At 38.7% G+C, this 14,404-nt stretch overlaps 3 protein-coding genes across 39 annotated transcripts in view; all 3 read left to right on the top strand.

Annotated features, from left to right (window-relative positions):
• LOC115426731 (protocadherin gamma-C5-like) overlaps window positions 1-14,404 on the top strand; it is a 332,740-nt gene that overhangs the window by 133,510 nt on the left and 184,826 nt on the right. The window lies entirely within an intron of this gene.
• Window positions 818-4,188, top strand: LOC115426749 (protocadherin gamma-A6-like). Its single transcript, XM_030144970.1, has one exon. It carries the CDS (start codon window positions 971-973, stop codon window positions 3,428-3,430), a length of 2,460 nt encoding a protein of 819 aa, XP_030000830.1. The 5' UTR covers window positions 818-970; the 3' UTR covers window positions 3,431-4,188.
• Window positions 8,111-13,860, top strand: LOC115426748 (protocadherin gamma-A10-like). Of its 2 annotated transcripts, XM_030144969.1 has the most exons (2): window positions 8,111-10,492; window positions 13,678-13,860. In XM_030144969.1, the coding sequence occupies exons 1-2, from the start codon at window positions 8,234-8,236 to the stop codon at window positions 13,843-13,845; spliced, it is 2,427 nt and encodes an 808-aa protein (XP_030000829.1). In that variant the 5' UTR covers window positions 8,111-8,233; the 3' UTR covers window positions 13,846-13,860. The 2 variants fall into 2 exon arrangements, with proteins under 2 accessions (XP_030000829.1, XP_030000828.1); XM_030144968.1 differs by lacking the exon at window positions 8,111-10,492 and having other exon boundaries at window positions 11,246-13,860.

Below are 14,404 nucleotides of genomic sequence, written 5' to 3'. Positions count from 1 at the left end.
GTACAAATTCAAGAGCCATGCATGGACATCTAGGCAGTAATGTTTCATAAAACATTGTGAGATGCTTTGTTTCCAGAAGATTGAAGAGTTGGTTCAATGTGCATAAGTAAATAGATGAATATATGTGGAGTACCAGGTATGACAGGTATTAGATATTATTTTACTGTGCAAATTCAATGTTTGCAAAGTTTTGATGGTATGAGTTTTCTAGTTTTGTGTTAGTTTGGTATGTTATACTCTATTGTATCCGCCAGAGGGGAAAGGTTCATGTGAGAATGGCATTAGGAATTAAGAAGTATTATGCATAATCATACCACAAAAAAAAACTGTATCTGAATTTAGAAATATGTTGTTGCAGATGCTTAATATACTATTGCATTACATTTGTCAATGTTGTTTTATATTGCCTTTCTTTATGGAAAATTTATGATATTAAGTTGAAGATGTGCAGTTTTATTCCTAACACGTGTCAGGACACTCACTACGGTTGTATTTTCTCTCTATGCCTTTTGAGGGCGCTCTTTTATAATGTCTGACTCAGGATTCTATGGCGTGTCTCTTCTTATCTGTGTCAGTGGAACTGGAGTATTGGGTTAGAGCCGAGGGCTTTAGATGCGTTTGCGGATGCGTTGGTGTGCACTGAGAGAGAGAGAGAAAGAGAGAGAGAAGGAGATGCAGACCAACGCTCTGTCTGGCTCCCTCTGTATGCGTCTATGAGTAAAGCAGGAGAGAGAGAGAGAGAGAGAGAGAGAGAGAGAGAGAGGAGAGAGAGAGATGGAGAGAGAGAGAGAGAGAGAAAGAGAGAAAGAGAAAGAGCGAGTGGTGAAATGGGGCCAGAGAGAGAGGAATCTAAGCTGACAGCTTCTTTTAATAGAGCATGATTAACTCAGCTGCAGAGCAGGAGAAGCAGTGAAATACTGCAGGATTTTCACCTCGAAATTCTGATGTACATGTTGAGGATTTTACTATCATGTCGACAGTATATCTTTTTTTAAAAACATGTTTCATAATGGGCCAGCGACCGAAAACAACACTGCATTTTTTACTGTTTTGTTTCCTTTTCAACGCTTCGCTGGGAGAAGTCCGTTATGTTCTTCCAGAGGAGAGGCAGCAGGGGTCGGTTATCGGGAATGTTGCGCGGGATCTGGGACTGAAAGTGACGGACCTTGGTGCTCGTCGAGCCCGGGTTGTTGCAGAAGGCACTAGGCAGTTGTGCGAAATGGACAATACGTCGGGTAACCTTTTGATCAGCCAGCGGATAGACCGAGAGGAGCTGTGTGCACAAGCCAGTGTTTGCATCCTTCAGTATCAGCTTTTACTCGAAGATCCTCTTCAAGCATACAGCCTAGTTTTGGATATTGCAGATATAAACGACAACAACCCAGTATTTGCTGCAGAAGAAACAAAACTAGATTTAGTCGAGTCTACCGTTCTTGGCAGACGTTTTCCATTAGAGAGCGCACACGATCCTGATCTGGGTACCAACTCCATCCGGGAATACAAACTGAGTCCAAATGAACATTTTGCTCTGGAAATGAGCAGCCACATAAACGGTAATGCATATCCAGAACTAGTTCTAAAAAAGGTTTTGGACCGGGAGGCACAAGCTGAACACGTGCTGAAAATCAATGCAATTGACGGGGGAAAACCAGTCAGATCAGGAACTGCTTCTATCTTCATCCGCGTGTTGGACGCCAATGATAATGTCCCAGTTTTTAGTCAACGAGTTTACAAAGCCACTGTGTCGGAGAACTCGGCCATAGGGACTGTCATAGCCACACTGAATGCCACAGACTTGGATGAAGGTGTTTATGGGAAAATAACATACTCTTTCAGTCACCTGTCAGACAAGATGGGAGGGGTTTTTGAAATTAACCCCGACAGTGGAGAAGTTCGGGTGGCAGGTGTTATTGACTTTGAAGATGCTAGCACGCACGAACTGGATGTCCAGGCCAAAGATGGAGGTGGTCAGGCCTCTCACTGTAAACTTGTTATTGACATTATTGACGTCAATGACAATAAACCTGTCATAGAAATAAAGTCAGCATCTGCTAGTGTGGCTGAAGACTCTAAACCAGGGACTATGGTTGCTCTGATTTATGTTTATGACTTGGATACTGGAAGCAGTGGACTGGTCACATGTGTAATCTCAGGCAATGTTCCTTTTAAACTTGTATCAGAGGTCAAAAACTACTTCATGTTAATGACTGATGGAATATTAGACAGAGAAATTGAGCCGGAGTATAACATCTCAATTGTCGCCACTGATGGGGGCTCTCCCTCCCTCTCCAGTGTCAAAGTGATACAGGTTGCTGTGAATGATATTAATGACAACCCTCCCACTTTTATGCAGAACGACTACATTGCCAACATCTTGGAAAACCAACCCGTAGGCACATTTGTGATGAAAGTGATAGCACAAGATACTGACGCCGCATCTAATGCTAAAATACGTTATCAAATATCAAAGCACACCAAGTCAGAGGAGTTCTCTTTTCTTACAATCAACTCAGAGACTGGGGAGCTCTTCACAGCACGTCCATTTGATTATGAGAACTCGGTTCACTTCCAGATTAGGGTGTCAGCTCAAGATGGAGGCGATCCTCCACTTTCTTCTACCTGTACAATAAACGTTTTTGTCAAGGACCAAAATGACAATGCACCTGTTGTCTTATATCCAGTCCAAACAACTGGGTTCATTGCTGAAGATATGGTGCCTCTTGAAGCACCTAGAGGTTATCTGGTTACTAAGGTGGTAGCAGTAGATGCCGACTCAGGTCACAATGCTTGGCTTTCTTATAAAATAATGAAAGCCACACAGCCTAATCTGTTCAGTATAGGTCAGCATTCAGGTGAAATTAGAACTTTGCGAACATTCATGGATAGTGATGAATCAAAACAAACCCTAGTGATTATAGTGTCGGACAATGGACCTGATTCTCTGTCTGCCACTTGTACAGTCAGTATAGTAATTGGTGACGGGCTGCCAGTGTTAAACGAACTATTTGAGTTCGCAGATGATTCAGAAGATAGCGGTGACTTAACGCTCTACTTAATTATTGCATTATCAACCGTTTCCTCTCTCCTCATCCTTTTAATAAGTGGAGTAGTTTACTTCAAGCTCTGCCGACGTAGTTACGTTTACCGTTCCAACACTACCAATCTCCCCGTTTTCCCCACGCCCTACTGCCCCTCTACTTTCACAGATTTCAGCCATTGCGGAACCCTCCTGAAAGATGATCGGTTTGATTCCTTTTTGACCACGGGGTCGTGGAGAGGCGATTTCCGTTTCAGCTCAAACACAGACACTGACACGCTGAAGCAAAGAAGCGCAGCCTATCAAAAAAACACCCTAAGGCGCATTAGTACAGATAGAGCTAGTCTGAAGGTCAGGGCAGGTGCACCACATCCCTGCTATGTGTTCACTTGAGAAATGTCTATTTAAACATCTCTGTGCTGTGATTTACATTTGGACCATCTCACTGTATGGGCAAAATGGTTTTAACCTACAAAAATACGCCCTGTACTTGTGTGCTTTTAAATTATATATATTTTGTGTGTTTATTTATTCATGTGTTCCTATTTTTACAAATAACTTTGCAGTCTTATAAATATGTGCACAACATGTTCTTGAAACTTTCCATGAATGCATTTCGCCGTCCCCCACCGGAGTTTGAACATTCAACTGTATCTTAATAATCCTATGACTAGTCTAACTTATGATGTACTTTTAGTTATATATAGTAATAGCAATAACTATGTACTATGTATGCATCAGTTTTGTGCGGTGTATGTTTTACAGAGTGAAAATATTTTTGACTGATAATTGTTTATGGTAATCTCTTTCAAACTTGTTTTGTTTGCGATCCATACAAGTCAGGGACACATACTGTCTTGCAGGTGTACTTGGTCATTTTACATCCCCCTTTTCTCCCATTTTCTTATTTATTAAATACAAATATATGCACTTTGTGACTTTGTGAAGCCATATGCCAATGTTGACATGCTATATTTACTGCTGACAATTTTTCATAGTACTTTGTAACGTTTCAAAAAATGATTTTTTCTTATTTTTATTTTTTGTGTAATCAGTATTTAGGTAAAGCCATGCATTGCATGAAATGAACAATGACAGGATACACTGTATGAATGATTAAAAATAAACTTGAAGACAATATTTTGCTTCCATTTCCAGTGGCCTATTGCAATTTTTGCACACACAAAAAAATGAGTGTAAGTGTAACAGTTGCAAAAGAAGCAACATGGTTATCATAATAGGTACCTGAGGCAACTCAGATCAACTAGGTTGCAAAGGAAAATAAATGTCATAATAATTATTATTTGAATGGCTAATGCAGCTTCAATTGTCTAAAGGCACACATTTATGCAGCAGCTGACTTCTACTGGTTTGGCTGCTCACCGGTTGTAATATACAGTACATTACATTCTCTAACAAAGAAAAGCTTTAAAATAACAGAAAACAGTTATGATTCAAATTTCTATGTGAAAAAGAAAATTCAACCTTATCCTCTAGAGCAACTCCTTCTTAGTATGCTCTTGATTTTTTTTTTGCATAATTTTAATGAGAATGCTAAATATTCATGTCCAATCATCTTGTGATATTTATTTATATAGTTTTTTTTACTTCCTGCATTTGTTCAGAAGATGTCAGTAGAGGGATGAGAAAATAAATCTGCTCTATATGTTCTATTTCCAGTGCACAGGAGTGTATTTTAATCATATTAGTAAGAGATCACAGTTGCTTATTTCTTCAGTGTTAAAAAATTATTCAACTCTTGAAATTTTCAACCGCTATTTAAGAAGCTATAACTGAGGAATATACAATTATGAAATGACTGTAACTGTTGAGGTTATGACATCATTTCATATTTACATAACATAAAAATACTTTGTCTTTCTTTGTTTGTTTCTTTTACAAAGGAATGTCAAAGTAACATAATAACACAAATCACAATACAGTGGTTAGTGAGTCACCTATTAAATGCTAATGTGTTTGTAAGTTTTTGTGAGAGAGGTTGATTGTGATAAAGACAAGAATGTGTGGGGTAGATGTGACTTTTATTTTGCTATATTGTGCAGGAAGAATATATTTCTAATATAGCCCTAATCATCACACTGTAGCCTATATGCCACCTGTATTTTAATATAATACAAGACATAATATAGTTCACTTGTAATACAGTTGAAATATTGAAATGAGTTGCACATTTTGAACTCTGTGATATATGTGTTATTAAAAATGTATAACAGTGAAGTATGAAGCAGTATTCTTCTTATTATTATTTTTTTAAATTTCAAGAATAGCACTACCCCCCATTCATGATGTGCATGTGTATGACAATACAATTTGTTAGATCCAAGCAATAGGGTTAGGGATGGTAATAAAATAATTCTATCTATCTATCTATCTATCTATCTATCTATCTATCTATCTATCTATCTATCTATCTATCTATCTATCTATCTATCTATCTATCTATCTATCTATCTATCTATCTGTCTATCTGTCTGTCTGTCTGTCTGTCTGTCTGTCTGTCTGCACAGTTACACAGAGCAACACATTTTTACTACAGCTTTTCGAGTGACTGTCTTCTTAGAGACTATGATTCCTGATGTGGCCAAGTCATTCATCAGTGTCTTGGCAGTTGATCTGGGGTCTTAAGACACATCTCTCATGACTTTTCTTTCCAGGGTCTTTGAAATCTTTCGCTTCCTACCTCTACCAGGCTTGTTCTGTACTGTGTGGCTGTCTTTGAATTGCTGGATTATACTTCTCACTCCAGTTCTTGACACTTGCCTTTGTATATCCTTCTGCTTTGTGTGCATCAATAATTATTTTTCTCAAGTCCAGAATGATTTATTTAGCTTTCAGCATGGTGCTTTTTCAACTGACAACTCAATCACTCATACTGAGGCTTTTATACCATGTTTTAACTTAAATGTTGAGTGAAATAACTTGATTTACCTGATCACTTATAAGAACATCACCTGTGAAGTTAAAGCACATCATTGCACAAAAGTGGTTTGTGCAATGACTTAATAAATGATTTTTTTTTTTTAAGGGGGCTAATAATAATGTCCCTGGTTATTTTAGGTTTTTCTTAAACAATTCTGTTTTGGTGTGCAAATAAAAATAAATTGTGCCTTCTAAAGAAAACTAGTATGTTCAGAAATGTTATGTTGAAAATTCCTTGCTCTATTAAAAAAAAATATTTGGGAAAATCTTGAAGAAGCTGTACAGTATATATATATATATATATATATATATATATATATATATATATATATATATATATATATATATATGTGTATATATATATATATATATATATATATATATATATATATATATATATATATATATTTATATCCTACACATACACACAAACATTATTTCTGAGATAAAACTTATTTTATTTCATTTTATTTTATTTTTATGGGTATAAAGTATCTGAATGCAAAGAAAATGTTGTGTTTCAAAAACCGTACTGACTGTTTTTTTCCCTCTTCTTTTCTTTTTTGATGCATTCCTTGGCTGCACATCTGTCCCAACAGGTAAGACATTTTATTCTTATTAATTTTATCTTATTATATATCTTTAATAATGTCATGCACTGCAGTTAGTTTAATGTTCTTTTGGTATCACATTGTTACAAAAATTGTACACAGCTAACACAATCAAGTAAAACAAACAAACAACCCCCCACACACATACCCCCCATTCAGTGTAATCTGATTTATGTACTATATCTTTGTTAATCTGCATCCATTCTCACTGGACACAAACTGTCCTAACTAAAAAACCTTAACCAGCTTTTTACCTAAATGGCAAACTGACTGAAGCATTGAGAATTTCTCATCTATGCAGCTAAACTGCTTCCTGGTCAGATTCAGTGCTCTTGTTTTTTGTGTATTCTCCCTTATGCTTTACATTACATGGATATGTATTATCCCAGGTGCTACAGCTCTAATAACGCAGAGTCAGGATGTGCAGAGAATTCTGGTCTGAGGCAGTATCTGGCAATACTGTGTATGGACAGGACAGGAATGTAAGGCACAGTCTATCTTCATTAAAAATTAATATTTCTACAGTCAACGTGTTTCAAGTGCATTGGCAAGAAAAACATTACAGTCATCAGTGGTGTGTGGGAGAGTGGTTTATGGAATGGGGAAAGTCTTACACTTTCATCCTGGATATTAATTCCATTGCTCAAAAGTAGGTCACTGCATGTATCAGTCAGATCAAGAGAGATGAGATTATCTATCTATCTATCTATCTATCTATCTATCTATCTATCTATCTATCTATCTATCTATCTATCTATCTATCTATCTATCTATCTATCTATCTATCTATCTATCTATCTATCTATCATCTATCTATCTATCTATCTATCTATCTATCTATCATCTATCTATCTATCTATCTATCTATCTATCTATCTATCTGTCTGTCTGTCTGTCTGTTCTAAATGTCTGTACTGTACATATAAACATCTGCAAAGATAAATTTTCCTTTGCTTTGTGGATACAATAAACAATATACAATACAATGCGCTACACCATAAAATAATATAGTAAAACAAAGTCCCCATTTAAACATCTGTGACCACTTGACTGTATACACCGGCTTAAACTTCTAAGAACCAGGAAATGTCAGCAAAGTAAATGCTTTTTTTTGTTTTTTTATTAAATAAGTGTCTATATTGGAAAGATCATGATACAATACTTTTTTTCAGATGCAGTTTTAAAATTTTTAGAGAATTTCCTTTGTGGTGGATAGTTTTCTTTTCTTTTCTTTCTTTCTTTCTTTCTTTTTTTTTTTTGTATAACGTTGTGAAACTCTTGTCCACAAATATGGACAGAAAACCCTTTCGCTGGGTCTTAAGAGGTTAAGGGATGCAGTACATTCTCATAGATTCCGAGGACCATAGTGATTCTGTAGTTATTTTACCTGGTTACTGGTGGTGGTGCTGTTGGCTAAGGAGACATCTTGTATAACATCGGTCTTATCAATGCAACCAAGTCACCGCCCTTCGTTGAAGAAAACGGGATGGTATTACTCCCTCCTATATCCACTAAGGATTTATTTTGTACGTAGGAAATATATGAATTAGAACAACAAAATATTTCTGTACAATATACCGTGTATGGCTTTTGTGAGACATCTCTCCCATTACGGATAACTATAGTTTGTGTTGGACGTTCAGAAATGGATGCACTGAGGAGTAAAGGGAAATCACTGGATTGGAGAGTCTCCATTTTTCTGCTCTGCGTTGTTGCTGCTGCCAGCGGACAAATTCGCTATTCTATACCAGAGGAGATGAGAAAAGGGCTGTTTGTTGGAGACGTTGCAAAAGACCTTGGCTTGGATGTCAAAAGGTTGGTCTCTGGTCGGGCTCGACTTGTTATAAACGATAATAACCAATATGTCGCTCTTGATCAGAACAAAGGGCATATCGTTGTTAATGAAAGAATTGACAGAGAGAAATTATGCGCAAAAAAATCGCCGTGTAGCTTCAGTCTAGAAATAGTCCTCGAAGATCCACTTGAGCTGTTTTCCGTTACGATCGAAATACAAGACGTTAACGATCATTCTCCTTCTTTTCCCAAAAAGGAAATTAATTTAGAAATAAGTGAATCCACACCCACAGGGACTGTATTCTTGCTTGATAGTGCATCTGATCCTGACGTAGGGATAAATTCGTTGCAGAGTTACTCTTTAAAGGCAAACGATTATTTTGTCCTTAAACAACACACTCGGACAGATGGGAGTAAATACGCTGAAATGATGCTTCAGAGTGGTTTAGACCGCGAGAAACAAAACAAACATACACTCATACTAACTGCTGTCGATGGCGGAGAACCGCAAAGATCTGGGACAGTGAAAATAAATGTGTCTGTTCTGGACGCCAATGATAATGCACCGGTGTTTACGCTCCCTTTATACAAAGTATCTGTGCTAGAAAATGCGCTGCCGGGTACAACTGTGGCAAGAGTGAGTGCCGTGGACGCAGACGAAGGTTACAATGGTAATGTGACATATTCCTTCACCCACCTAGAGGAAGGATCCTCCTATCCTTTTCAAATTGATTCGTATACGGGAGAGGTTAAGATCACCGGGGAACTGGACTATGAGGTTTTTCCAAACTATGAAATAAACCTTCAGGCTAGAGATCCATGGGGTGTAGTGGGCGTTAGTAAACTGATTATTGAGATAACAGATGTGAACGATAATACGCCATTTATTACAATGGCTTCATATTCAGGTAAAATTTCAGAGGATTCCACTCCGGGCACAGTAGTGGCGTTGATTAGTGTCCAAGATAAAGATTCTGGTAAAAATGGACAGGTTCATTTAAATATAATTGAAAATATCCCGTTTAAAATCAAATCGTCTCTCAGAAACTATTATGCATTAGTCACAGAGGAAAACCTTGATCGAGAAAAACGCTCTCAGTACAACATCACTCTCACTGCCACGGATGAGGGCTTGCCCTCCTTATCAAGTAGTAAAACTGTCGTTTTAGACGTCACTGACGTTAATGACAATGCACCAGCTTTTAGTCAAAGTGTTTACAGCACACGGGTGATGGAGAATAACTCCCCTGGTGTCGCTCTTCTACAAATCAAGGCATCTGATTCAGATCAGGGTCAAAATGCCCGAATATCATACCTCCTTATTGAAGAGGACATTAATGGAAATCCAGTCAGCACATGTTTCTCCATTAATGCAGAGACTGGGATCATTGAGTCGTTGCGTTCGCTTGACTATGAACAAGTGAGAGAGTACAAAATACGAGTTAAAGCGCAAGACGGAGGCTCTCCACCTCTAAGTAGTAACGCAACAATAATTGTGCATGTGCAGGACCAGAACGACAATCCTCCTCAGGTTCTGTACCCAGTCCAGACTGGTGGCTCTCTGGTGGCTGAAATGGTGCCTCGTTCAGCAGATGTGGGCTATCTGGTCACTAAAGTGGTGGCTGTTGATGTGGACTCTGGACAGAATGCCTGGCTCTCCTATAAACTGCAGAAAGCCACAGACAGGGCGCTGTTTGAGGTGGGCTTACAGAATGGAGAGGTCAGAACTATCCGCCAAGTCACTGATAAAGATGCAGTCAAACAAAGACTGACTGTTATAGTGGAGGACAACGGACAGCCCTCTCGTTCAGCTACAGTCATTGTTAACGTGGCGGTGGCGGACAGCTTTCCTGAAGTGCTGTCTGAGTTCACTGACTTTACACACGACAAGGAGTACAATGAGAACCTGACTTTTTACTTAGTGTTGGCTTTGGCTGTAGTTTCCTTCCTCTTCATCACGTGTGTGGTGGTCATTATATCAGTGAAAATCTACAGATGGAGACAGTCTCGCATCCTGTATCACTCCAATCTCCCAGTGATTCCATATTATCCACCACGTTACTCCGACACTTTGGGGACAGGGACTCTCCCACACGTGTACAACTACGAGGTGTGCCGGACGACTGACTCCAGAAAAAGTGACATCAAATATATGCAGCCAATGACTCAAAGTCTGGTTAGTGTGGATGATGTTGGGACCGACTCACCTCACAATGGACAGCAGTCATCAGTGATATCTCACACGTCAACACTGGTAAGTTATTGTAAAGTGAAAATATCAGCAAACATTTCTGAAATTATGATAAAATGTTCATTTTTAATCTTGTGACACTGATTTAATGAGGCGCAGATGTAACAGTAGAGATAACTTTATACAGACGACCTTTCAAGTCTTTCGCTCTCCATGGTGCTGAAGCGTGAATCTCCGAGTGAGGTCAACATTGAAGAAACCCTGTTCTTAAAACAACGACCATAACAATACCAGTAAAACAATCTAATCATCATAACCGTAGTGATAAAACTAATGCAGGACTGACTTAGGTCTATTACGTACCTGCACTTACGTTTAGCTATATTTCAGGGATTTACATTATATTTTCATTAGTTGTAATTAAAGTTAGGAGTTGAAAAGATTTAATGTTTCCAGACAATACATTAGGAGGGTGCACTTTTAAACATTGCGTGACTCCTGTATAACCATAATTTACAAATACAGTACCCGAAATACATATCAGCCAGGGTGAATCTGGTTGTGAGGTTGAGAGTGTTCCAGGTTTTGGCCTCTTAGTGACGCTGTTGGTATATATTTGAGTTCTTCCTTCATTATGCCAGTGCTGGTTCCTACCCTCTCACTACATTTTGAAAGAGGGGATTTGCTTTTCATTCGAGCTTTCCCTGAACGACGACAAACAAAAAAGAGACATCTTACATCCGCATGAAATGCATGTGTTTTCATTTATGAGTTAAAGGTTTCTGTATTTCCGCTGGTCGACACATTTTCTGATGGCATTTAAAGCGCGTATTACAGACAGAGGAGTAAGATGGCGATTGTTTGGGCGCCTGCCACGGACCATGTTCCATTTCGTTTTTCTAGTATTGTTTTTCGATCAAGCTGACACACAAATCCGATACTCGGTTCCAGAAGAGATGAAGAAAGGATCTGTTATTGGCAATGTTGCGCAGGATCTTGGTTTGGATCTGAAAAGGCTTCGTTCTGGACGCGCACGTATCGTGACCGGAGAAAACATCCAGTACGCCGAGCTGAAGACAGACAAAGGGATTCTGGTTGTGAACGAGAGAATAGACCGAGAGCAGCTTTGTGGAGATGTAACACCGTGTAGCTTTACCTTTGAGATCCTGTTGGAAAAACCGATGGAGTTACACCCTGTGACTATAGAAGTGTTGGATGTAAACGACAACGCCCCGATTTTCCAAAATAGTCACGTAGAATTTGAAATAAGTGAATTAGCTACACTTGGATCACGTTTTGATTTAGAGAATGCGAATGATGCCGATGTCGGTGAAAACGGTCTGCAAAATTACATCTTGACTCCAAACGATAACTTTGTATTGAAACAACATGTTAATCCAGACGGAAGTAAACATACTGAAATGGTGCTTCAAAAACCTTTAGACAGAGAAAAGCAGGCACGTCTGTCTCTAAAATTGTTGGCTGTGGACGGAGGGAATCCGCAGAGATCTGGTACAGTAAATATTAACATAAATGTTTTAGACGCCAATGATAATGCTCCTGTGTTCAATCAGTCAGTTTATAAGGCCGCTGTGTCTGAAAATGCTTCAAAAGGCACGTACATTGTCTCTGTGAACGCAAGTGACATAGATAGTGGCACAAACGGCCAAGTAACATATTCCTTCTCAAAATCAAAAGCAGGTATATCTGATATGTTCGATATCAACGAGAATACAGGAAGCATATTTGTAGCAAAAGAAATTGATTTTGAAAAGGACAAAAAAATTGAGTTCAGGGTTGAAGCTAAAGATCAGGGTGGACTGACAGATTCCAGCAAAGTTGAGATAGAGATTATTGATGTCAATGACAATGCACCGGTCATTAATGTGATGTCATTCTCTAGTCCTGTGTCTGAAGACTCCCCCGCTGGCACCACCATCGGTATCATAAATGTGAAAGATCTGGATTCTGGTGAAAATGGACAAGTAAGGTGCACGGTGGAAGGTAGTGTTCCTGTTGAAATTAAATCTAATGTGAGAAATTATTACGCACTGATAACCAATGCAGCACTGGATCGTGAAAGTCTGTCTGAATATAACATCACTGTTATTGCAACTGACGCAGGAAAACCTCCACTTTCAGTTAAAAAAACATTTAATCTGAAAATCTCTGATATAAATGATAATCCTCCAGTGTTTCCACGAGCGTTGTTCAGTGCCTTCATTACAGAGAATAACTCTCCAGGCGTTTCTGTACTGAGTGTTAATGCTAAAGACTCCGATGAGAACCAGAACGCACGTGTATCCTATATTTTAGAAAACAGTGATGTCAGCGGATCTCCAATCTCTGAATATGTGTCTGTTAATGCAGAAAACGGAGATATTCGTGCAGTTCGATCATATGATTATGAGCAGATCAAAGAATTGACATTTGTTGTCAAAGCTCAGGATGGAGGCTCCCCTCCACTCAGTAGTAATGTGACTGTGAAAATAATGATCCAGGACCAGAACGACAACGCCCCTCAGGTTCTGTACCCAGTCCAGACTGGTGGCTCTCTGGTGGCTGAAATGGTGCCTCGTTCAGCAGATGTGGGCTATCTGGTCACTAAAGTGGTGGCTGTTGATGTGGACTCTGGACAGAATGCCTGGCTCTCCTATAAACTGCAGAAAGCCACAGACAGGGCGCTGTTTGAGGTGGGCTTACAGAATGGAGAAGTCAGAACTATCCGCCAAGTCACTGATAAAGATGCAGTCAAACAAAGACTGACTGTTATAGTGGAGGACAACGGACAGCCCTCTCGTTCAGCTACAGTCATTGTTAACGTGGCGGTGGCGGACAGCTTTCCTGAAGTGCTGTCTGAGTTCACTGACTTTACACACGACAAGGAGTACAATGAGAACCTGACTTTTTACTTAGTGTTGGCTTTGGCTGTAGTTTCCTTCCTCTTCATCACGTGTGTGGTGGTCATTATATCAGTGAAAATCTACAGATGGAGACAGTCTCGCATCCTGTATCACTCCAATCTGCCAGTGATTCCATATTATCCACCACGTTACTCCGACACTTTGGGGACAGGGACTCTCCCACACGTGTACAACTACGAGGTGTGCAGGACGACTGACTCCAGAAAGAGTGACTGTAAGTTTGGCAGAGCTGGTAGTCAGAACGTGCTGATAATGGACCCCAGTTCAACAGGGACGATGCAGAGGATACAGAGTGAAAAGAGCATCCTGGATGAACCAGACTCTCCTCTAGAGGTGAGTTTATGTTAGCAATTTTATGCACAGTATTTGTGTTGTTTATTCTCTTCGTTGCACATATTCGAACCACTCTTACTTAACAGCGTTATTTTCAGCACCATTGACAGAAAATCACTCAGTATTCTCAGATATCCCATTTTTTGCACTTGCTTTAGAGACCATTTATCTCGGTATATGCTCCTTAATGAAAAAGTTGCACTTATACATAGTTCATGTAAAATACTTGTTATTTCGCGTATAATTTAGTAATATATTGTACTTCGGATCAAAACATCAAGCAACATTATAATATACTGCTGTTTCTTTATGTATGCATTTATTAATTTTATTTTATTTATTTAAAATAATTGTGATGGTTGTAAAAGAGAGGACCTTGTTTAGATATGACCATCAGCTCTTTCTCTATCCAGGGTTCTGAAGTGCTGATTTGTGGAACATATAGATTAATGATATTCGTGGTAGAAGTTGATTTGTAGCAATCCCTCTCATGAAATAATAATAATAATAATGATGATAATAATAATAATAATAATAATAATAATAATAATAATAATAATAATAATAATATAAT

Source organism: Sphaeramia orbicularis, chromosome 10 (assembly GCF_902148855.1).
Source record: "Sphaeramia orbicularis chromosome 10, fSphaOr1.1, whole genome shotgun sequence".
In the NCBI taxonomy this organism is placed as follows: Eukaryota; Metazoa; Chordata; class Actinopteri; order Kurtiformes; family Apogonidae; genus Sphaeramia; species Sphaeramia orbicularis.
Note: the sequence above shows the minus strand (reverse complement) of the source record. Positions and strands in the feature narration are given on the sequence as shown.